Source organism: Miscanthus floridulus, chromosome 4, assembly GCF_019320115.1.
Source record: "Miscanthus floridulus cultivar M001 chromosome 4, ASM1932011v1, whole genome shotgun sequence".
NCBI classification, from domain to species: domain Eukaryota; kingdom Viridiplantae; phylum Streptophyta; class Magnoliopsida; order Poales; family Poaceae; genus Miscanthus; species Miscanthus floridulus.
Genome location: NC_089583.1, coordinates 12,012,078 through 12,035,720, shown reverse-complemented (window position 1 = coordinate 12,035,720; position 23,643 = coordinate 12,012,078). Strand labels below are relative to the sequence as shown.

At 45.3% G+C, this 23,643-nt stretch overlaps 1 protein-coding gene and 2 long non-coding RNA genes across 3 annotated transcripts; all 3 read right to left on the bottom strand.

Moving 5' to 3' along the window:
- Positions 1 to 4,181: 4,181 nt before the first annotated feature.
- LOC136549429 (glucan endo-1,3-beta-glucosidase 8-like) lies at positions 4,182 to 9,299 on the bottom strand. Its single transcript, XM_066540709.1, has 2 exons — positions 8,487 to 9,299; positions 4,182 to 5,492 (listed from the first exon to the last, which is right to left on the bottom strand). Exons 1-2 carry the CDS (start codon positions 8,828 to 8,830, stop codon positions 4,361 to 4,363), a joined length of 1,476 nt encoding a protein of 491 aa, XP_066396806.1. The 5' UTR covers positions 8,831 to 9,299; the 3' UTR covers positions 4,182 to 4,360.
- Positions 9,300 to 11,524: 2,225 nt separating this feature from the next.
- LOC136549431 (uncharacterized) lies at positions 11,525 to 12,808 on the bottom strand. Its single transcript, XR_010781899.1, has 2 exons — positions 12,748 to 12,808; positions 11,525 to 12,111 (listed from the first exon to the last, which is right to left on the bottom strand). It is a non-coding gene; the product is annotated as an uncharacterized lncRNA (long non-coding RNA).
- Positions 12,809 to 13,712: 904 nt separating this feature from the next.
- On the bottom strand, positions 13,713 to 16,267 carry LOC136549430 (uncharacterized). The gene is made up of 3 exons (XR_010781898.1): positions 16,143 to 16,267; positions 14,861 to 14,894; positions 13,713 to 14,595 (listed from the first exon to the last, which is right to left on the bottom strand). It is a non-coding gene; the product is annotated as an uncharacterized lncRNA (long non-coding RNA).
- Positions 16,268 to 23,643: the final 7,376 nt, after the last annotated feature.

The following is a 23,643-nucleotide window of genomic DNA, read 5'->3' as shown; positions in this document are numbered from 1 at the left end:
TTGACCAAGGTAGAAAGTTTGAACCATCATTTTGGAGAAGCACCAGCTCCAACTCGATAGGCGTCGATATCCTTTTCTCACGACGGTGAAGCTTTAGGTGAGAACCTTTCTCTGATACCAATTGAAAGGACCTAGGATGCCACCTAGAGGGGGTGAATAGGCGTTTCTAAAAATTAACACCTTTAAATGCAGAAACGATTAGTAAAGAGAGTTTCTAAAATGGAAACTCCAAATTAAGTGTAGTACCACCCCTCACAAGTTAGCCACAGAGTAAACAAGGTAGAGATAATATATATAGAAGTTACAACCCTGCAATACAAAGTTAGAACAGAGAATGAATATATTCAGCATAGATAGGAAATACCGAACGTGTCCGGTAGGTATACCGGACATGTCCGATAGGTACGTGTTCTGCAGAACAACTAGCACAGTGATCAATACCGGACGTGTCCGGTAGCTATACCGAACGTGTCTAGTATATACGGTTTCAGTGGAACAGCTCTAAACTTGCTCCTTTCGATTTCTAACTTCAAATCAAATTGCAGGTACCTACTAGATATGACAATATACACAGATAACCTGCACAAGAGCAAAAGCAACACAAATATCAAATGAAATGCGAATTAAGACATGATATTTGTTTTACCGAAGTTTGGACTCGTTCGAGTTCTACTCTCTATTGAGGAGGTTGCGGGCGACCCAGCGAAGGTCAACCCTAGAGGGTACCACGAAGGTCACTCTAGCCGGAGTCTTTTTCAACTCCTTTTCCTCCTTTCACTAGTTGATTTCGAGGTGGCAGAATCAACCGTTACAAACTTTTCGAAGCACACCATAATCTCTCGGGTGCTCTCCAGTGACGCCTAGCCATCTAGGACCGAAGAGTCCAAGAGTAACAAATGCGAATCACGAGATTGACAATATGCACAAGTGCTCAAGTGGTTGGATGGTTCTATTTTTGAATTTCTCTCAACCCACTAAGTGATTTGGCAATTTGGATCACACACTCACTAAGAGAGGGTTTTAGAGAGTTGGCAAGGCTAAAAAATGTATATGTGTATTAGCAGAATCAGCAGCCTCCAAAGGTGGAGGCTTGGGGGTATTTATAGCCTCCATGGAAAAAGTAGCCATTTTATAGCCATCGTCGGAACTCCCGATGAATACTGGAACTTCTGACCGTTGGAACTCCCGACTTATGTCGGAACTCCTGACCCTCAACACATTTGAAAACTAAGGTAACTGAGTTAAAGTATGTGAGGTGTCAGAACTCCCGACTCATGCTGGAACTTCCGACCGTTGGAACTCCCGACTCACGTCGGAACTCCCGACCCTCAAGGCATTTAAAAACTATCCGTTGGCTTTTGGCCGTCCATATCGGACACGTCCGGTATGACTACCATAGTGAACTCTCCTAAGTTAGTTAAGCACGAGACGTCGGAAGTCTCGACCGTTGAAACGTCCGACTCATGTCAGAACTCCCGATGAACCAACCCGAGATCAACAATATTATCATTGCTGGGCAAATACCGGACACATCCGATATCAATACCGGATACATCCGGTATTGCCTGACCAGCAAAAATTAGTTAGCTCTTTTGTCTCACAAACACTTTAAAAACTAACATGGGTTGGCTTGAGCACTTATGAAACATTATCTATCAACATGATGCATCCCTCTTAATAGTACGACATTCCTATTAACTCAAATTTAAAAGTATAACGAATTTAAACCTTTTGAGTTGATCTCTTTCAACCGAAGCCGTGTATTCCACTCTTCATCAAGTGAGGGTGCTAACATGTTGATATTGATCTTTTCACTTGAGCATAGTCATCTTGAGCATGTGACTTGATTCCATTAATCAAATTTGAATAATCCCAAATATATCAAGTCACTTCCATCAAACACTCCAATAGTGATTTGATCCTTCACATTAACATGACCATCAAAGCTTGATTTGTACCTCAACTAAATGCAAGTACTTCCTTCTTCACCCTAGCTAAGCCGTCGCTTGCCCTTCACCCTTGCTTAGTACCTCGAAACCTTTCCTTGCTATCTTCACCATCTCAAGCCATCAAGTCACATCTTTTGTTGAATCATCCATTCATTTGTATTGTTATCTTTTTTATTTCAATTTAGCAAACTTCAAATATGAGACCATTCCATATGCAATCCCTCATGTCTCATTAATTAATTTTTACGAGCTTGCTTTCACACAGTACATGGAAACCCCACAATAAATAAGCCTTTGCATGAATTTCATTTGCATTGTTGTGTTGTGCTTGAACTAGATTGTTTATACAGCAACACATCATTATGGCTTTCATTAAGTACCTGAGAGATAACCTATTATCTGTCCACACTTAGCAAATGGGTTAGACCTTTAATCATGTTGTCATTCAATCAACCAAAACCCACTAAAGGGCTAGATGCACTTTCAGGGAGAGCTCTGGTTCACTCCACCGCCGCGCATCTTATCGCCCGGTCTCGCTGCTGTGTGGGGCACGCCTAGCCCTGGCTCGGGGTCCGGCCACGCGCCGGCGCACCTCAGCATGCCACCCGGCTCGCCCGTCTTCTCCTCGCCGCTGCGCCCCGCAGCCGTGCCCTCCACGCTAGAGATTTGGGTCGTGCGTCGAGAGGATGCTTATTTGCCTTCCCTCTCTCCTCCCACGCAAAATGGGTACTCTGATTGCCTACTCTGTTGGAGGGTTTTTTTACTGTGCACCATGCATTTTGGGTTTGTGTGGCCTTATGCATAGGTTATTGGAGATCGTCTAAGTGTGATATATATGGAAACAAGAAAATTAGTTTTCATCTGCATAATATATATGGTGTTGATTGCTCCATAGGTAACTTTTGAATAGATTAATCCTTCCGGGCATGTCCGGTTGCAAGACACGTCCGGACGTAGCTCTCAGTCCTAGCTTGCACGTACGCAAGATTCACTCGCACATGCGGGACCGCCCTATGCCTCTCCATTGCCCGCACCGCTAATGTCGCTCCGTTCCCTATGCACTCCTTTCTCGAGCCTCGCCCGCTTCGCTTCCTGCGCACAAACGGGCCCGCCCACGTGTGCTCCGTTTCATGTGCGGGAGTCCATGTGCCTGCCTGTGGATGGGCGCCACAAATGCATCACGGTGACACACATCGCCGCTCCAGCAGTTTGCAGCAGGGCACCTACGGCAGGTGGGTCCCATTTGCAACATGTGCAACATCAGATCTACTTTTATAACATCCAGATAAAACGCTTGCAACATATGTCCGAAACACTCAAAACAAACATATGAAACACTTGCAAGACACCTGAATAATACTTGAAAAGCCATTACAAACATATGCAACATACACATCTATTTTTGCAGCAACCGGATGAAACACTAACAACATACGTATGAAACACTTGAACACTTGAAAACGTACGCTTGCAACATGCATTTTATGCAACATCTAGCTCTACTTCTGTGACATTCAGATGAAACACTTGAAACATACGTTTAAAACACTCGAAACATATTAAGCAACATGAAACATATATACACTCGCGGCATGCGTATATAGCCATTGCAACATATACAACATTCAAATGGAACACTTGAAAACATATATCTGAAACACTTAAAACACGACATCACCGGTGGGCACGGCTTACCTGGTGGGGAACTGCGATAGGCAGAAAGCGGCGTTCGAGTGTAGTGGAGAGGGAGGATGACGATAGGCGGTCAGCTGGGCACGGTGGAGAATGCCCCGACAGAGTTTGTGATGTTGCAGTACATGATATTATTATGTTGCACAAGATCATCTTTGATGACGTCGTAGGGAAACTCAATGTTTGCAGAGGAGATTGAACTTGAGGATGGTGATGGTGGTGCAACGGAGGACAGGAGCACATCAAGGGATGAGGGGCATTGCGGGGGATGGGGCATGGCGTCGCGCTGCGCCGACCCAGTTCATTTTAACTTATCAGTTATGATATAGTATTTTTCTTTTGCAACGAATCAGATACTTTCCAAACTGGCTGTTCAGCGAAGCGGACTAAAACGTGCGCGGAGGAAGACGCGCCGAAGGTTTAGCTCTTCCAATCGGACATCTGGAAAGTGCGTCCGGACTCCGGACGCAGCCAGGGACAAAAAAAAATGCGGACGCTAGCAGCGCCGTAATCCTTTTGCGCAAAGAAGAGGGACAAAGGGGAAAATCCAATTCTGAACAGATGAGTTAAATTATTCACATGTTAACCCTAGGAAGTAAACAAGCGTCTACTCCGGTCCAAACAAAAACATGTTTTGAATCGTAAAAAAAAATGCACAGAATCAAATCAACCGTATACCGCTGATCTTCTTCCCGGCAAGCAAGCGCACACAACCACTGCTACCACAGCAGCAAGAGCTGCAACAACGCCAGCACCAGCGCGGCCGCGCCAGCGCTCCGGCCGAGCGACGCCATGACCGCCGCCGGCGCCGCCGCCCCGGTCTGGATCTGTATGGTGAAGTTGCATGTCGCCGTAGACGGGTCGGTCTCCGTGGGCAACGCGAGGCCCTGGAAGTCGCAGGCCTCGTCCTTCTGGTTCTGCACCTGGTAGTAGGCGTTGAACGCGTACGACGCGTTGCCGGCGACGTCCATGCCGTTGCACGTGGACCCGAACCCCAGCGGCGTGCAGTCGGCGAACGTGCAGGCGTAGTCGATGTTAGCACCGAGCTTGCCGTGGTCTTTCGCGTTGGGGTTCAGCGCGCACCACGTCCTGGGGAGGTACCTCACCCCCCTCGCCGGCACCAGCATCGTGTTCCGGCCCTGGCCCGTCAGGTCCATGGCGAACTTGGGCTGCCCGTCGTACCGGAGCACGCCCCAGTGGCGCTCGAAGTTGCCCGGCGCCACGCTCTTGGCGTCCTCGTCGACGAGCCCGAACAGGTACACCTCCGTGTACTGGTTCGGCCGCGCCGGCGTGCCGGTGTTCGCCGCCAGCCGCTTCAGAAGCCCCGCGTAGAACCGCTGCGCGTACGAGGCCTTGGCGTGCTTGTCGCCGTCCGTGGGCCACCCGACCTCACCCACGACGATGGGCAGGTCCCCGTGGCCCACGGCCGCGAGCGCCGCCACCAGCGTGTCGAAGTTGGCGTCGAACACGTTGGTGTAGAGCACGCCGTTGTCGTTCACCGGCGTCGCCGTGCCGTCGAAGAAGGCGTAGTCCAACGGGAAGTTGTCGTTCAGGTACAGGCTCAGGAACGGGTAGATGTTCACGGTGAAGGGCGCGTTGTTCTTGGCAAGGAACCTGACGATGTCCGTCATCAGGCCCGAGATGTCGGACCGGAACCGCCCCGCCGACGGCACCTGGTTGTTCTTCGGGGAGTTGTACACGTCGGCGTTCAGCGGGACGGTGGCTTTGATCCGGTCGCCGATGCCGGCGTTGTTGAGAGCGTTCTGGATGTTCTCTAGCGCGGGGAATGTGACGTTGATGAAGGAGCCGTTGTACGACTCCAGGAACGGCTCGTTGCCGACGGCCACGTACCTGCAACATCAGTGGATGAATCACAACAAGCTTCTTAGTAGTTAACAAGCTTCTTAGTTAGCTCTGACATCTCTCATCTCTGGGCGCCCATGGCAATTGCCAAAGCTTGTAGCGTGAAGGAAGAAATGTGCTCTCTGGTTTTAATTTGTCGAAAATGCGCAGCTTAAAAAGACATCTTTCGTGATTTGCAATAATAATAACACTTTTCCTAATGGTCAGATGCCTGAGTCTCTAGCTTCTCTTCAGGCGTATCCACTCCTGCCTTGATTTGTCCTCCATCAAGCTCTATATTTTAGGCACTTAAAATATAGCAAGTTCCTAATAATAAAGGACTAAAAAATGCCAAACTGCGCTTAATTCTTGGTTCCAAACACTACCAGCATTAGTTCAGAACTTGAGATTCCAGCAGCCTTCGTGAGGACAATTTTGGTAAATTTCGTTTGGCAGCTGGGGAAACAGTAAATTTCACCTTACTACCTTGACCAAAAAAAAAATAGTTCTATCATCACAAGAAAAATTTACAGAGGAAATGAGAAGTGGACATTTGGGACATGACACATGAATGGCTTCTCCGGATCAGCAGGCAGCACTCACGCCGTGTTTAGTGGGGTGAAATTTGAAAATTTGACCACGGTATCACTTTCGTTTTTATTTAACAATTAGTATTTAATCATGGACTAATTATGCTCAAAACGTTCGTCTCGCGATTTCCAATCAAACTGTGCAATTAGTTTTTTTTCGTCTATATTTAATGCTCCATGCACGTATCGCAAAATTTGATGTGATGACTACTGTAGCATTTTTTGGAAAAATTTTTTGAGACTAATCAAGGCCTCACTGGCATTGCCACTGGTTGAGTGATCAGGTTAGGTAGTTGGTGCGCCTGCCTGATGGAAGACTGGACAACGAGTTGCAGGGTGTAAAGGGCGACCGGTTGGATTGTGGAGGATTAAAGTTCGATCAGTACACAGCAATTTGGGGTTCCTGCTGAGGGCTGGCAGCTTATGATTTTGTTGCACTGTTTCTAAGCAATATCCTAAAAACCAATGGAACCACCAAACCAAGTTTGACCATGCTTGGTAGTTGGTACTTAGGGCCTGTTTAGATTCCAAAAAAAATTTGCGCAGTACCTGTCACATCGAATCTTGCGACACATACATGGAGTACTAAATGTAGACGAAAAAAAATTAATTACACAGTTGGTCGAGAAATCGCGAGACGAAACTTTTAAACCTAATTAGTCCATAATTAGACACTAATTATTAAATACAAACGAAATGCTACAGTGAGCCAAAATCCAAAATTTTTTGATCTAAACGGGGCCTTACTGCTAGGTGCCAGTAGCACTCATCTGGACCCTGTTCGAACAGTCGAATGGATTCAATAACCTCCCCACAAATATTCAAACAAATTAGAGTGACAATCATCCTTGGCATTGCCCATGTTCCCACACAACAAATGCCATAAACAAATTGATTGAGTCATGATTGACCATGCTTTGCACAATTGCCCCACCACCTACCGTACCGATAAACTGTTATTGAAGCAAACCATCCTCTGACATTATCCAATGCTTGATCAAAAACGGCCCACAGAAAACAAGCAATTTCCCACGTTCCAAATGCGTATCCTAGACGACGAGTCGATCAAAAGAAGAGATAAGAGGTAAACTTTGGGGTGTGTTTAGTTCCCAAAATAAAAATTTTTGGGTGTCACATCAATATGTCGAAAGAATGTCAGAAGAGATTTTTGATACTAATAAAAAAACAAATTACAGAACCCATTAGAAAACTGCGAGACGAATCTAATGATACTAATCAATCGGTCATTAGCACATGTGGGTTACTGTAGTACTTAAGGCTTTACATGGACTAATTAGGCTTAAAAGATTCGTCTCGTGATTTTGCCGAGAACTATGCAATTAGTTTTTTTTCGTCTACATTTAGTACTGCATGTACCGCAAGATTCGATGTGACACTTTAGGTGAAAATTTTTAAAAACTAAACGGGGCCGTCAGTGAGTCACCGGATTATTTTATTCAATATAATAATGTGAATCAACTGATATTCAAAGAATAATAACAAGCATGTACTCCTATAGCATTATCATGTCCGGAAACGACCCATGGAGAGAAATGTCATGCCTTGCACGGCCAACCGAGGCCATTTTTGAAATGTGGGGAAAAAAATCTATATCATGCATTTTTCATGTAAAATAAACTAGTAATTCATATAAAATTCATACTCATTGGCCCATTCAAGGCCCGGTTTAGTTGCTGAAAATTTTGGCAAAACGACACTGTAGCATTTTCGTTGTTATTTGACAATTAGTGTTCAATTATAGTCTAATTAGACTTAAAAGATTCGTCTCGTGAATTTCGTCTATACTGTATAATTAGTTTTATTTTTTATTTATATTTAATGCTTCATGCATACGTCAAAGATTTGATGTGACGAGGAATCTTGAAAAATTTGGCGTTTTGAGAAAGAACTAAACATGCCCCAAATCTCAAAAAAAAAAAGTTGTTGCTGAAAAAATAAGTCGAATAGTATGGATTATAAGAAAGTGAACAGGACATTTACTGAAAATTCTGTGTGGCCCCTAGATTTGCCAACAACCCTCCTCCACTGACCGCTGTCCCCAGTCCCCACCATCCGACCAACCCCATCCAAAAAATCATCCTTGATGGTTGGGCGATGTTCTTCAGATTTGCTCATTTGCAAGACGATAGCTTGATGCCAAAAAGACACATGAATTTCGAAGCATATCGCTATCCGACTTTCTGTCGCAGATGATTTGGCGGGAGGGGATATATCATAATTTTGCGCCCACGAGTCGGAATAAGTCACTGTTGGAAGAGGTCACCGTGATGCTGATGCCAAGCTGACCGTGCTTGCGGTTTGCTAGAACAATGCGGAGGATAAAGAACGATAGCCATGGCGTGTGGCGGCGGCGGCGGGTGAGGTAGGGAGGGAGAAGAGAGTTGAGACTGACTTGATGGTGACGCCGCCGTCGAAGTCGTAGCGCCTGACGTTGCGCTTGACCCAGTCCTTGGCCTTTCCCGCGTCGTCGGCGAGGCCGGCCAGCATGTTGTTGGGGATGGCGACCATGACCTCGATGCCGGTGCCGGCGAGCGCGCTCATGGCGGCCGGGTCGGTGTCGAAGAGCTTCACCTTCTTGATGCCGTTGTCCTGCAGCACCTGCACCACGGCCTTGGGCGGCAGCGGGTGCGTCGCCTGCGTGCCCCAGTTCATCCCCAGCGCTGTTGCAGGCCCCGCCGCGCAGCACAGCACCGCGAGCACCGCCAGCGCCGCCGCGGCGATGAGCCTCGCCGCCATCGGACCGCAATGCGAGAGGCGCTGCCGCCCTTCGAGGTGGTGAAGAGCCAAAGCGCACAGTAGTAAACTTGGCAAGAGAGAACGCTAGTGGAATTTTGGGTCGGAGGCTCGGAGCTCCAACGGCTCCTAGAAGAAGTAGGGGGGAGGAAGGGAAGCTGTTGGAATCGGGCCGGTGAGACGCCGCGGATCGGGCTGGCCACAGGCGTGGCGGTCGGTGGCGGCCAAGAGCAGCAGAGACGACGGCGATGGAGTTGGGATCGATAGAGCGCGAAGAAAAGGTTCAAACTTTTGAATCCAGCGACAGCGAGCAGGGAACGCCGGTGCACGAGAATCGAGGAGGGAGGAAGGACGGAGAGGCAGACCGGCAGGCAGCGAGACACGAACTGGCGGTCAGAGCTCTTCGTCTCTCTCTCCCTCTGCACTCTGGCAAGCTTTATCGAGCAGAGGCACGGGAGTGGCCGACTGGGGCGTGGCGTTGGAGCGGAGGAAGGCTGGGAAGGAAGGAAGGGCGTTCCGGTCATTTGTGTGGAGCGTGCGCGTGAATTTTTCTTTTTGGTGGGGGAAAGATGACGTGCCACTCGTGCTGCTGACGCGGTGTCTTTTTTTTGTTCCGGATAAAGTTGAATTTTCGGGTGCCTTTTTTTTTTTGAGGAATTTTCAGCAACCGTAGCAATGGCACAGTAGGTTTCCTAAAGCACCTTGAATTTGATTCGATGTTTCGGGGTTTCTTTATTCTCCTGTCTACGGACATTCGCTCGTTTCACCGAAACTGGGAAAAACTATTATTTATTCATCGAAAAGTACGGTTAAAATAGTTCAGATAAACAGAGTCAGACTCCACCAACGCGACGACATACCCTGTGTTACCGGTAGGTGTACAGTATAATATAAGTATTATATATATGTATTTATATATATATATATATAAAGAAAAAATACTCACCTGGTCACGTCATCATGGATCAGCAAGTTAGACGGCCCAGAAAGCGGCCCACGCAGCAAGTACGTACACGTCTACACGATAGTTTATTTTTGGCTTTTGGTATTATATAATCTGGATTCGTTCATCGAGGCTGATTCACGAACTCACGACGCCACCGCCCTGACGATTGACGCCGATGCCGCTGCGGTGAGGCGTGACGGACGGCGACACCCTTCTGGTCCTGGTGGCCGGTGCCCTCGGGCCTCTGCCTTGACGCCTTCCGTTCTCCGATCACGCATCTACAGTTTGTAGTTTGCACGGTTGCGCAGTTATGGAGGCTCGCCGATTCGCTATTTGTGTTAGGTATATAAAATTTACACTCCGTTCGCGTGCCCTTAAACCCGGCTTGATTCATTTCTTTTTTTCATTCAGAATAGTGTTTTCCTCTCACAAATTCCTCCAGAATTCCTCCAAACCATCCAAATTCCTCCAGAACCATATCATCCGAACGGGGCCTTAATCTTCTGCTCTTCGTCTTTTTAGAAAATTATTGTCTAATTTTATAACTATTTGTTAACATCACAATATAACAAATTGTTTAATGTTTATATAGTTATGAAGAAAAACTCGGATATTGCATAACTTTTTTCGAAGCATCAAGCAAAAAAGGCAGCGGCAGCCGCTTCTGCTTCTAATCATTCCCCCGATCCGGTAAAACGTGTGGTGGAAGAGCAAACTCATGAGAGAATTGAGGAAATTGCAAATCCTATGCCACCGCCTCCGCCACTGCTACAACTTAGATATTTTTCAAGTTGATGAAGATGATATAATCAGGATATTTATGTCCCTTCGAAAGCGTCGAATAAAATAGTCAGAAAAGTAGCATTGTAAGTCCCCGGTTCTCTTTTATGCCTATATTTCAATTATCGGTATGACTTTTGAACTATTTATACTATATTTAGTTGATGGTTTGAACTTAATCCATGAATTTAAGCCTTATTGTGTTACTTAATGCATATATACCGAATTACGTTGTCAACTTTATAATTATTACCAAATTGGTAAAATGGATTTAGCGAATTGTATATGAAATTTTTTGAACGGTATACCCTAAGCTAAAATCCTAGATTCGCCACTGGCCTCCACCTCTTGAGAGCTGGTGTTAGCCACGTTGGTGAGGTGGGAGCCACAGAGAAGAAAGTGAAGAGCATGGTACGATTGTGTGTCTTACACCTCTGGAGAAAGATGAATTAGTTCTAGAATTTGATGGGTGATTTTGAGGCTATTGAGCATGTTCGCTGGTTGGTTTCTAGGCTGATAAGCTCGACTAGTACTGGTTTATTGTGAGACGAAAACACTGTTGGCTGACTGATAAGCCCTGACTGAAACCAATAAGCGAACATGCTGCTGTGTTCCTCGCCTCCACATGTATGATCGCCACAACAAATTTGTCTCCCGCTTGAATTTCGGCATCACAATTTATGTCCGTCGCACCTATGTTGCGGTAAATGAAGGCTGGCACCCAAGTATGTCCCTTTTGTATCCTACTAGGTAGGTAGGCGCGCTTCGCTGCGCCTGTATGCTTCTATTTGCTTGAGCATCTTGTGTAGGGCTACATTGACGTGTGGGCATGCCGTAGTTTTTTTATTGTCTTCTAAAACATTAAGATGGAGGTACTCCTAACAAACAGAAATTGCCAGGCACATGGTGCAAGGAACAAAACATAGTTATGTTAATCCATTTCGCGTATAAGGAGCAGCAGGCATACTAACTGAGAAATTCGGATGCATGACATAACATATACAATTAGTGGCAAGTTTAGCCAGGTAGCACACTGAGGGACAGAATGCTCCATCAATGAATATACAGTAAGTAGTCTAAACCAACTGGATGGTAAGAAGCAGATGGTCTAAGTCTTTGGTAAAGCTGATTGGAAGTGGACGTCAGCATCATTGGCCTTGATAGGACTCCTGAAAGCTATATCTTTATGAATACTCCATTAATGTACATATACAGTAAGTGTTCTGAATACTCCATAGAATCGCTAGGTGCTATCTGCATGTTATATCTGTATGAATACTCCATTAATGTACATATACAGTAAGTGTTCTGCATCAGCTGGATGCGAGAAACGGGTGGTCCAAGTCAATGGTAAAGCTGATCAGGAGTGGACAGTAGCATCATTAAAGCCGACCTAGCTAAAGCTGATCAGGAGTGGCCATGGTAATTTGTTTGATGGCAAATGAGCAGAAATATTCAAGAAAAAAATTAAGTAGAGTTTTGTCATGCCTAGTTATGTTTGGGAGAAACTGTATAAATGGGCTTTTTCCAGGTGAGATTCACCATGGCCATGTAATCCCTGCAAGGATTGGCATGCAAATGTGAATCCGTGATTAAAAAGGATGACATTTTGAATGTAGCCACTATCAGTTTAATTCAAGAATATGTAATGCCAATAGAAGGGGGCTATGAGAATATTTGATAGCCACAATCAGTTTAATTCAAGAGTATGTAATGCCTATAGAAAGCTATGAGAGACGATAGAGGCTATAAAATGAGCACATACGGTGCAAGTAGTAGTGATCAGTATGGATCCCCAAAGAAACAATTATAGCAAGAAAAGTGAGAATCAATATATTGGAAAGTAGGATGGTCTGGTTTGTTTAGAGATAGGTTGCATGAAGAACACGTACGTAAAGTCACAAAAAATAAAAACAGATGACAATGTCTGAGTATAAAGCAAAGTGGGTAATTATAGCACAACTTTTTTTAAGTTTCAAATGTAAAGTTGTCATGCAAAGTAGAAGGTGATAGTGGAGGGCAATTCTCTTTATAGCTACTTGAACAGTCCGGTGGAAATGAGACATATATAGTAAAGTATAATCATCTTCTTCGTTGTGCAATATGCTTAGTGTATGCCTGTTATGTTAGCTCTACAGATGACAAATTTGGGAATAACACGGTAGCAACAGGGGGCATGGGTTCAGTGGCATACCAGAGGCTTAGGTAGCCCTGAGCTGGTGATCATTGCATTGAAAAGAAACTGAAGCTTGACTCGGGCAACATTCAGGAATCTGACATTGTGTTCATATTTAAAGCTGTTCTCAAAGATTTGGGCTGTACAGAGTACAAAAAAAAAATTCAGACCGGGTTATCATTTAGTACCATATATTGCAAAAGTAAAAAAAACTTTTTAACACACTGTATGCATGCCTTGGCATATATACTTTGGCATTTGGACCTATAAAGGTGCATGGATCATGTTAATTCTGTTTTCAGTATTTTGTAAGCAACTGTGCATGTATGCAGATAAGCTGACCCAGAACATTCTATAATAAAAAAGGATCATTCGCAACAAAAGCAATTAAGGTCTAAGTAATATAATATCGCTAGAGGCTAAATAAATTAACTACAGAATTTTGCTGCAGGAAATTTTCAGTAAGGCTGCATCGTTTTCTTTTAAGATTTTCTTGAACAAAGTTTCCTTGTAAACATTAACATGGAATCTATTAAGCGAATGAAGGCAAAATTAACAGCTTGTAGCTTCAAATTGTACGGACAAAAAAGGAGGCATGAACATTATGTAGCATTGTAGCGTGATAAGTAAATAGAACAGCTCAAGCCGAAAGCAGGTGCAAATAAGCAATACTACATTCATTAGAACATCAACAATCCTTAACATTCCATAATGCCTTATTAGGCTTCTGTATTGATACAGCAGAACATATTTTTCATCTATATATTAAAGAATAAATTAGCAGCAGCAGCAGCTCCCAAACTAATGTGATAGCCTGAAAAATCAAAGATGTACCGAACAAAGTAATAAGGAAACAGCGAGGAAAATGTAAGGGGACTAATTTTACAAAAAGGGACAATAATAGCTGCGATTAATATAGAAGACACACAATTTGTGGGCAGAATATATATTCGAAGTCCTACAATTACAAATGTTTCAGACAATTATTTGCATATATGAATCGCATCTGATTAGAAACCACTATCCCTATGGTAATACAAAGTGGTCAGACTTCTCCAAATTATAGTTTATGATATTAATCAGTTGATCTTTCTAGGGTCAAGAATACTAATTTCACTGAAGCCAACAACTAAATTGGATACGAAGCTGAATAGGTAAAGAATAGAAGAATGGAGTGAGCAGAATACACATGCGGGAGTCTTCCCCTTTACTACTTGAATTCCTATAACTGTCAACGTACATGAATCAGGGAAGAGCAGGATGCACTTGACAGATAAGAACATATTTAAGTGGGTTTTCCTCTACAGAGATAAAATTTTATTATGCCATCATCACCAAGCAATACAAATCATGGGTACGTATTGGTATCAACAGCGAGACATCGAAGAGAACATACTTACATGAGCAGTGACAAATTTGTATTAGCACTAACCTATTTAGGGCAAGAGAAAAATTAATTGAATGGCAGTGCGATAAACATACATCGATGATAGTCTGTCTACAAAATACGTACACATGAATGAAGCTGTTTGAAACTTGAATTCGAATCATGTAACCCCAATTTTAGTAAACCACCATAAACTGAACTAATAGAACAAAATAAAGCGTAGCACTTACCTATGAGGGAACCATCAAACCTTGTAATTGCCTTTTCCTAAATGACATATGCATTGCCTTTTCCTAAATTCACATGGAGCGAAACAATTGAACTTTGTGTGCCATTAGAAGGAAAGGCGGTGATAGTGCATACTGCATACCCCTCATGTGTATCAGAAATAATGCCTTCGAAGCATCAGATCATCAGCCAGTAAATTCATCTGAGCAAGAAAGGTCCCTGCACCAGTGATATGGCACATTGCGTATGACCTGCACACATCACGATCAGAGACTCTAAGATCTGGGAACACATGTGACTTATATGAAAATAATGTGGACTGCATTTTGAACAATTGATCATCAAGAATATTAGGTGTAGTACGTACCCTTTAATATTTCACATTGGATAGCCCAACACTGAACTAAATAACGTTAAAAATCTAAAAATAGAGGCAGTGCATATAACAAAGATCAGCACACACCAGACATGAACAGTTCAGGCAATAGGAAAATAACCACGGCAAACTAAATTTACCCTTTAAAAACCAAATGAGGAAGTGAAGCTGTACCTGGAAATTCACAAAGGTCATGTTTGTTAGCCAATAAAAAATACTAAGCTCTGAAATTTTATGAAAGAGGGAGAACAAAGAAATTTAGCAGAGCTATATTTTGTGCAGGTACAACTGAACCTTAACTTTGACATTGCCAATACGCCTATGCAGATTAACGATCATAAATTGCAATTGATCGGACTCAAGAGGTAACTTTGTAGGCACTTGTTAACATTAGCTTCTCTAAGATCTAGCTCAATGAGAAACTAAATATCTATGTCCATGTTTTAATGGCCTTATTGTATCAAACGTTTTGACCTGAACCTAAAAAAATATGGAATGGGGCGTAGAGGGAATTTTTAAGCCTACAGTATACACAATCAAACGCAAACACTGTAGCAATCTATGTTTCATGAGGAAACTGGAACTTGGAAGCAAGTGTGAGCTAATTTTGCCCTTAGGGAGCAACACCTTTTTTTTTGGCTTTTGTGACCTCATCTTATAGTAAACATAAGCAAGCAATTCTACAATAGAAGTACATATTACCATATGAGTAATCCATGATCTTTTCATTTTAGAAAAACAAAACATGGAGACTACACATAAAAAGAAGCACACTCCTATTCCCATCATGGCAGGCCAGTTGCAGTGAACAACTGTAAATTGAAGCATATAATGGGAAAAAAGCAAGAGTAGGATAGCAAACCAAACACGGATGTTGGGGGCCTGAGATGAGCGCATCCTATCTGTGAGAAAGGAATCGCCAATTGGCGTGGGGATGTATACTGAGTAGATGAACAGCTGAATATCAGCCATCAAAGTCCAAACCCTACGATAGGAAACCAAGTCAATTTGAGGGAATCAAAGAGGCAGAGCAAAATTAGAAAATAAACAGAGGAAACTGGAGCACCTGGGCGAGACCGCTGTCCGCCATTCTTGCTCCCCTCGTGGCACCTGGGCGTCGTAGCAATCTATGTTTCATGAGGAAACTGGAACTTGGAAGCAAGTGTGAGCTAATTTTGCCCTTAGGGAGCAACACCTTTTTTTTTGGCTTTTGTGACCTCATCTTATAGTAAACATAAGCAAGCAATTCTACAACAGAAGTACATATTACCATCTGAGTAATCCATGATCTTTTCATTTTAGAAAAACAAAACATGGAGACTACACATAAAAAGAAGCACACTCCTATTTGCATCATGGCAGGCCAGAACAACCGTAAATTGAAGCATATAATAGGAAAAAAGCAAGAGTAGGATAACAAACCAAGCACGGGTGTTGGGGGCCTGAGATGAGCGCATCCTATCTGTGAGGAAGAAATCGCCAATTGGCGTGGGGATGTATACTGAGTAGACGAACAACTGAATATCAGCCATCAAAGTCCAAACCCTACGATAGGAAACCAAGTCAATTTGAGGGAATCAAAGAGGCAGAGCAAAATTAGAAAATAAACAGAGGAAACTGGAGCACCTGGGCGAGACCGTTGTCCGCCATTCTTGCTCCCCTCGTGGCACCTGGGCGTCGTCCACAGTTGGAACCTGATAGCGGTGGAGATGAAGATATGGGCGGACGGTAGATGGCGCCTCTGCCCCGGGTCTTCCCGCGCCCCAAGCGTCGTCGTTATCGCTGGCTCTCCGTCGTAGATCGGCTGGCGCAGCCGCCGCCGGGGATGTTCGCGGTATCCGTGTGCGGCGCAGCTGGAGGAGAGGAAGAGGTAAAGAATCCCCGCGCGTAGCCGGCGGCAAGGCCGGGCGCCACATCTGCGCGCGCCGCGGTCGAGGGAGAGGAGGGCGAAAGGGGCGAGGAAGCGAGGCGGAGAAGGCGAGGTGCGTCGCTGGACGGTTTTCGTTTTTTGTTTTTTTAGGCCGCTTAAGAGCAAGGCTAATAATACAGCCGGCTTGCTGGCTGTAAGGTTCTTTACAGCCTTCTCTCAGCCCACTCATATAGTGGTTGGCTCTTTACAGTTAATACATGGCCCACTTATCTCTCTCATAGACTTTCTTGGTTCTGGTGTCCAAGCCGGCTGTAAGCTTATAACCCGCTTCTCCTCTCTCTCCTCCTCTCTCTCCTCCACCTCAGCATTTAGTCGGCTTACAGCCTGCTATTATACTTGCTCTAATGGGGAGAGGCCAAAGCGATGGATGGACACGCACGAGCAACGTGGCTGTATACGATTGGTAAACAGTAACCCGAGCGCTCTCAGTGTGCGGATTCTAGGAACTTTATGGAGTTTCATATGTAGTATGCACCAAGTCGCCGCTACAGATGCTCTTAAGATCGATGATGACAATACAATAGACCGTGGAAATTGATTACATGCATGGAGCTCAATCAGTGGAGGGAGAAAACGACTATGTCCATGCGACGGGCGCTTGACAGTCAAGCGAGCTAGACTGAGAGGACATGTTCTACAAGAGTGGCGATAAAGTCACACGAACTACTGCTGCTGCTGCTACTGCTATGACTACTCCTACTACTGCTACTCCTACTGCTGCTACTAATACTACTACGACTACCGCTACTGCTACTGCTACTTGTCGGGTACCATAAAAAGGGGTCCCCTAAGCAAGAACCGGAAAAATCGCTTAGACCTTGTAAATATCGAAGCCAAGAGACAACCACCGGCGAACCCCCACCTTATCCGAGGCCCGGCTGGACCACCCGATCCACCTTGAACAATATTCGGACTCACCCAAAGCGAGCTCGGCCCAGAATGAAACCACGAGGCCTCGGACGAGGCACCGGTTCTCCGCCTCGCCCAAGGCCCCGCGCCACACGGCCTCGGATGAGGTACCGGTTCTCCGCCTCGCCCGAGGCACCACGCCACAAGGCCTCGGACGAGGTACCGGTTCTCCGCCTCGCCCGAGGCCCCGCGCCACAAGGCCTCGGACGAGGTACCGATTCTCCGATTCTCCCGAGGCCCCACGTCACGAGGCCTCGGATGAGCGCTCAGTTACTGACTTGCTCGAGGCTGGCTCGGCATCAACCCCATCACCGCCGCCTTGATCGACTTCTCTGACAGGACATCACGTCCAACCAACGCGTCCAACCACTCCCGTGACGTCAGCCGAACGGCGGCACGATACAACGAAGTGGCCGACGAGACGAGAGTCACATCGATGCCATGCCATCCAGGACAGGACGGGGCGGGGGTTACCGACCGCTGTGCTCGGAACTATGCCCACGGCTGACACCCCGTGCTGCACTGTGCTGCCTAACCCCTGCTGCAAGGATAGCGTGGCGTGGAAAGTCAAGTCCGGGTCTCTGTAGCCTCGGAATCAGCGTACAAGACCAACTGCTCCCACCGAGCCTCGCCTATCCGCTTCTGGGCTCCTGTAGCCTCGGGACTCGCGCCCGCCAAGCCCCCCCACAATGGTTCAACCTCTACATCGACTGGGCCTCGGCTCTCCATGTTGTCAGCACCCTGGGACTAGCACGTCGTCCGCAGTACGCGCCATGTCCTGCGTCAAGCCACAGGAGCTCCCACGTCGTGCATAGGGCCAAGCTCCTATATCCTCGGAGTCAGCACACCCGCGCCATCGCATCTACCTAGCCTCGGCTCTCCTCACCGGTCAAACATACAGTGACCGGCACGCCTCCAACAAAAGAAGGCGCGCATGCCACTACAGGAGCTCCCACGTCGCACAGGATCAGGCGTGACTGGCGCGTCGCTCCAGTGCATCGAGGACAAGGCCGCTCCACCGACCATGCCGCCACAGTGACGAGCTACAGGGCTCGGACATACCACCTCTGCTCACAAAATGCCACGTAGCAAATACATGTACCGCCCCTGTGCCTCCCTTCAATTATAAAAGGGAGTGACCAGGGCCGCTTCTAAAAAAGGGACACACATGGGCAAGCAATGCACAACGCTCTGTAACACACACGCACCCTCACTGCAAGAGATCAACATCTCAAGCAACCCACGTCACTCTACGCAGAGACCTAGGACTAGCTCCCTCTCTCGCTCAGCTTGTAAGCCCGTACTACAAGCACCTCGGTGCAAGGAATACAATATCATTCTCTCAGACTGGACGTAGGGCACCTATTGCCTGAACCAGTATAAACCTTGTGTCTCTTTGCATCACCATTCAGAATTAGGGGCACGCAGTACACTTTCACTAGTCGGTTGAGGATCCGCCGGACCAAAACACCGACACTACTGCTCCTCCTCCTCCTCCTCCTCCTCCTTCTCCCGCCGCCGCCGCCGCCACCGCCACCACTACTACTACCACCACTACTACTACTACCACTACTACTACCACCACTACTACTACTACCACTACCACCACTACTACCACCACCACCACCACCACTACTACCACGACTACCACGACTACCACTACTGCTACTACCACGACTACCACTACTGCTACCACCACCACCACCACCACTACTACCACCACCACCACCACCACCACTCACCACCACTACTACCACTACCACCACTACTACTACCACCACCACCACCACCACCACCACCACTACCACTACCACTACTACCACGACTACCACCACGACCACCACCACGACCACGACTACCACGACTACCACGACTACCACCACTACTACTACCACTACTACCACTACCACCACTAGCACCACTACCACTACTATTATTATTATTATCATCATTATTCAACGTTTGAAAGTCACGTTAATTTATCATTTTGATTTTTCTACGTTTGAACTTTGAACCGGCAGTGGGATAGGCTAGTGAAAAGTAAAGGTGTGACCATGACCAAGCATTTTCATAACCATAGACAAGTACTTCCATTTGTTCCACTAAGTTTGTAGTTCTAGTTTTATGCTAAAGCCAAATATTTGTATATATCTTTATTAACCATCAGTTTGTATTGATTCATATATATATTCTAACAACAAGTGACTTATATTATGAAAAAATAATCTCGTGGTAAATCTGAGAACATAATGCTTAGATGTTTAACTTACGAATTTCTAGAATATAGAACCGTTTGGCTTTGAATGACACTAAAACACATCAATCTTTGGATGGGTGAAATATATTGGAAGGCATATTGCCCTCCTTCGTGTAGAGGAACGGGTAGGCTGCGATAGCTATAACAATTTATTTCTACTGCGTTCATCCAGGAATAATTGGAGCAAGGGCTGGGGGGCATGGATCATTAACACTTGACGACGCAACGGGAGAATAGTTCGAGAAGTCTGATCCGACGTCGTGTGCGTCGATATAGTCGAAGTAGGTGTACTTCCTCATGCACCAGCAATAGCAACACGTTCGCCCGTCTTGTCCATTCGCCTCACGTTCATCGCTGATCAACACCGCAGCAACAGAAGCAGCCTATCCACGCGTGCGGAGATAGACCGTGGGGTGCCGGCATGCTAGCACCTGGCGCATGTCCTATATAGAGAGGGGCTCAGGCTTAGCCTTGGAAGGACCAACTCATGAGGTGTTGATATATATTTATATAGCGAGGAGAACTCTTTCAGTCTCTTCGCTCGTTGGTTTCAGTCAAGGCTTATCAGTCAGTTAACAGTATTTTTTCCTCATAATAAACCTACACTAGCTGGGCTTATCAGCCTAAAAACCAAACAGCGAACATGCCGTTTATCTCTACACCAACTAGCAGTGTGGTGTACTAATTGAGATCTTGCAGGTTCCACCTCCACTCATAGACATTAAACATTAAAATTTTCCCCTTATCAAAATCCCATTAGTTACTAATAGACAATTATCATGTTTTATCCCACTTATAAATCCAATTCATAATGGGTATGATTGCCTCTTACCCCACCAGCACACACATCTCCCTACGACACAATTGTGTGGCTAAATGGAAACATATACATAGAGATGAGATGATACAGAGCTTGGAAAGAAAATTAAAGGCATTAGTGTTATCCTAAATGCTAAACGGTAAAAAGTCACTTTGCTCGAATAATGGACTAAACGACAGGTGATTGACTATTTAGCGTTTAGAATAACACTGTGTAAAAGTCAAATATGCCAGAAAGTGTACATATTTATGCATGTAAAAAATAAGTACTCTGCCAAAATATTTTTTTGGAAGAAAATTAAATTCTACTCCATCTCATATACTTATGATGTCAATTAGTTGGGTGCCAAACGTGGTAGTTATAATTCTCTTATTGACTAAATGGTTGGTTAAATGGCCATTCAACTCATTTAATCATGTTTAACTCGAGTATGTCTAGACCGTTTAGACAGTTTTTAATAGTTTAAATGGGTTTAAACGGTTAGTTTAATTCACCGTTTAGGGCATATTGCCCTCCTTTGTTTACGTTTGAAACTCTGTTTAGCCATTTAGGCGAACACTTGGCATGTGTGACAAGGAACAAATACATAGAAATGATATATATGTGTGTGTGCGCGAATGAAGTCATCAATATGGGCAGATCCAGCGTGATGCTATATGGGGGCTCAAGCCCCCTACACGCTAGAGCTCCATACACAATCTTGCCTCTAGAGCAAGACCACCCCAGCTGTTCTTCGAGTTTTTCTTGTTCTAATTCCGAACATGTACTTAGATGCCCCTTTAGATCGATCTATTGCTTTGTCTTGTTGGGAGCCTTTCTCCCTCAATTGTTAATATACCACGCTTCTTATAAAAAACATAGAGGGAGGAGAGAGAAAAAGAGGGAAGAAAAAGAAAGGTACGAAAATGAGGGGGGGGGGGGGGGGGGGGGGGGGGGGGGGGCGCTAGAGGAAGAAGGGAGACGAGCTCCTCCTTCCTGATAGGATCCATTTTTGTGTTTATTCCTGGTCACAACTCACAAATGCCTTTATGTTTTGACAATAGCACTAACCATCGATCATCACCCATGTGTTACTTCTGTGTATGTATTCCTTTAGGTGTTTAAGTGGTGTAAGGTAGTGTCTCGGCCATCGACATTCGTACAGTCACCAAGTACCTCCATCCATGCTTAAGAATAGATGTTGTCTTATCCCTTTCTATAGTCCAATCTCCTACGTTTGAACCAGTGCAAGCCGACATAAACAAACTTATCATGGATGATCTTACTAGCTACTTCCTCCGTTCCAATTTATAAGCCGTTTTGACTTTTCTAGATACTCTACTTTTTATCATGTATCTAGACATATTATATATTTAAGTGCATAGTAAAAGCTATATACAAAAAAAAAAACTAAAACACCCTATAATTTAGGACATAGGGTGGTACTGCAATTTTTTTCCAACTCAATATATAGGTGCCCGGACATGCTCACATGCATGAAGTGCTATGGCAATTGGGAATCCTATCTTTGTTCCATTGTGCCTTCAAGAGCAAATTTAACTTCCATAGTAGTATTGTATTGCGGTAACAAAAAGCCAGACAACTCAACTTAAAAATGTTTCAAACCGAGATATTCATCTTGCAATTATGTAACACCCTAAATTTTGATTTTTTGGAAATAGAGCTAAAATGATTTAATTTGGAATTTTGTGCTCATGAAAATATAGGAAAACAAAATTTTTCATTAAATTAAAATTCATCATAAGGTTTAGCAACATGTTTGAGCATACATGCCCTTGCATTTGGTTTATTTGGTTGAGTGGTTGAAAATTTAAAATGATTTGAATTGCGTTTGGAAAGAAATTAAAAATTGCTTCGAAGTAAAAGAAAATAGAATTAGAAAATAAAAGAATTTAAAAAGTTGTAAAATTTATTTTTGAAAACTTATCAAAATTTCTCATCTATGTTTGAATTGAAAAGGGTATTTGAAATCCTACTCAAATCGGATTTGGTTTACATTTGAATTTGGTCTTTTTTAAAAGAAATTAGAAAAAGATTTGGAAAAAAGAGAAAACCCCCCTCTCCTCTTCTCTCTCCCTTTTGGCCTGTTGGCCCAGTTTATTTTTTTCCCGCCGGCCTGTTCTCCTCTCCCACTTTCTCCATCGCGCGGCCCACCCCTCCTTTCCCCGCCTTGGCTTCGGCCCACGCTAGCGTGCAGCCTAGCCCGAAGCACCGCGCTGTGTGTCCGTGTCCGCTCACGCCGGCCCAGGTCTGCGCCGCGCCGCGCCCGCGCGTCTTGCCTCCATCCCGTTGCCATGCCTAGCCCCCATGTCAGACGCTCCTTCTTCCCCGTGCCGTCGTCGAGCCGAACTCGCCATCGCCCGGGAGTCCGTGCTCGCCCCGCCTCGCTTGGTTGCGTGCTTCCCAAGCCGCGCCAGCGCTATAAATAGCGAGCCCGTACCCGTCGCCTCCCTATTCCGCACCGACGCTGCAGCCGAGCAACCGCAGCCGCGCCGCCATCTAGCGTCGTCGTCTGCCGTCGCCCCGCCAAGCCACGTGCAGTCTCAGTGCCTCCTCCGCCGTCGAGAACCCTCTAGGTGCGTTCGCCATCTCCTTTTCCTTCTTCCCGTGCTCCCAGTTGGTTCTCTCGTTGCCCGTAGGCGTTTTCCCCTGCTCGCCGCCGAGTTCCTCAACGCCGGCAATGGCGCCACCGCCTGGAGCAGCACGCCGGCGACCTCCATCCCCCTCTCTTCGCTCTCGACCGTCCGATTTGAAATCAAGAGTCCAGATTAGAACGTACCCCTTCGCGTGGCCATCTTGCTAAAGAGTCCCTGTGTTTTTTCAATAATAGAACCCGCAGTCCAAAATATTTTTCTCGATTCCGTTTTCTTCTTTTGAAAGCGTATTTTGTTTCGGTTAAGTCTAAAATATGTTTTCAGTTATTTACAGATTTGCCACTGATTTTGTTTTAGCCATAACTTCTCTGTTTTAACTCCGACTTGATCCGTTCAACTTGCGTTAGGTTCGT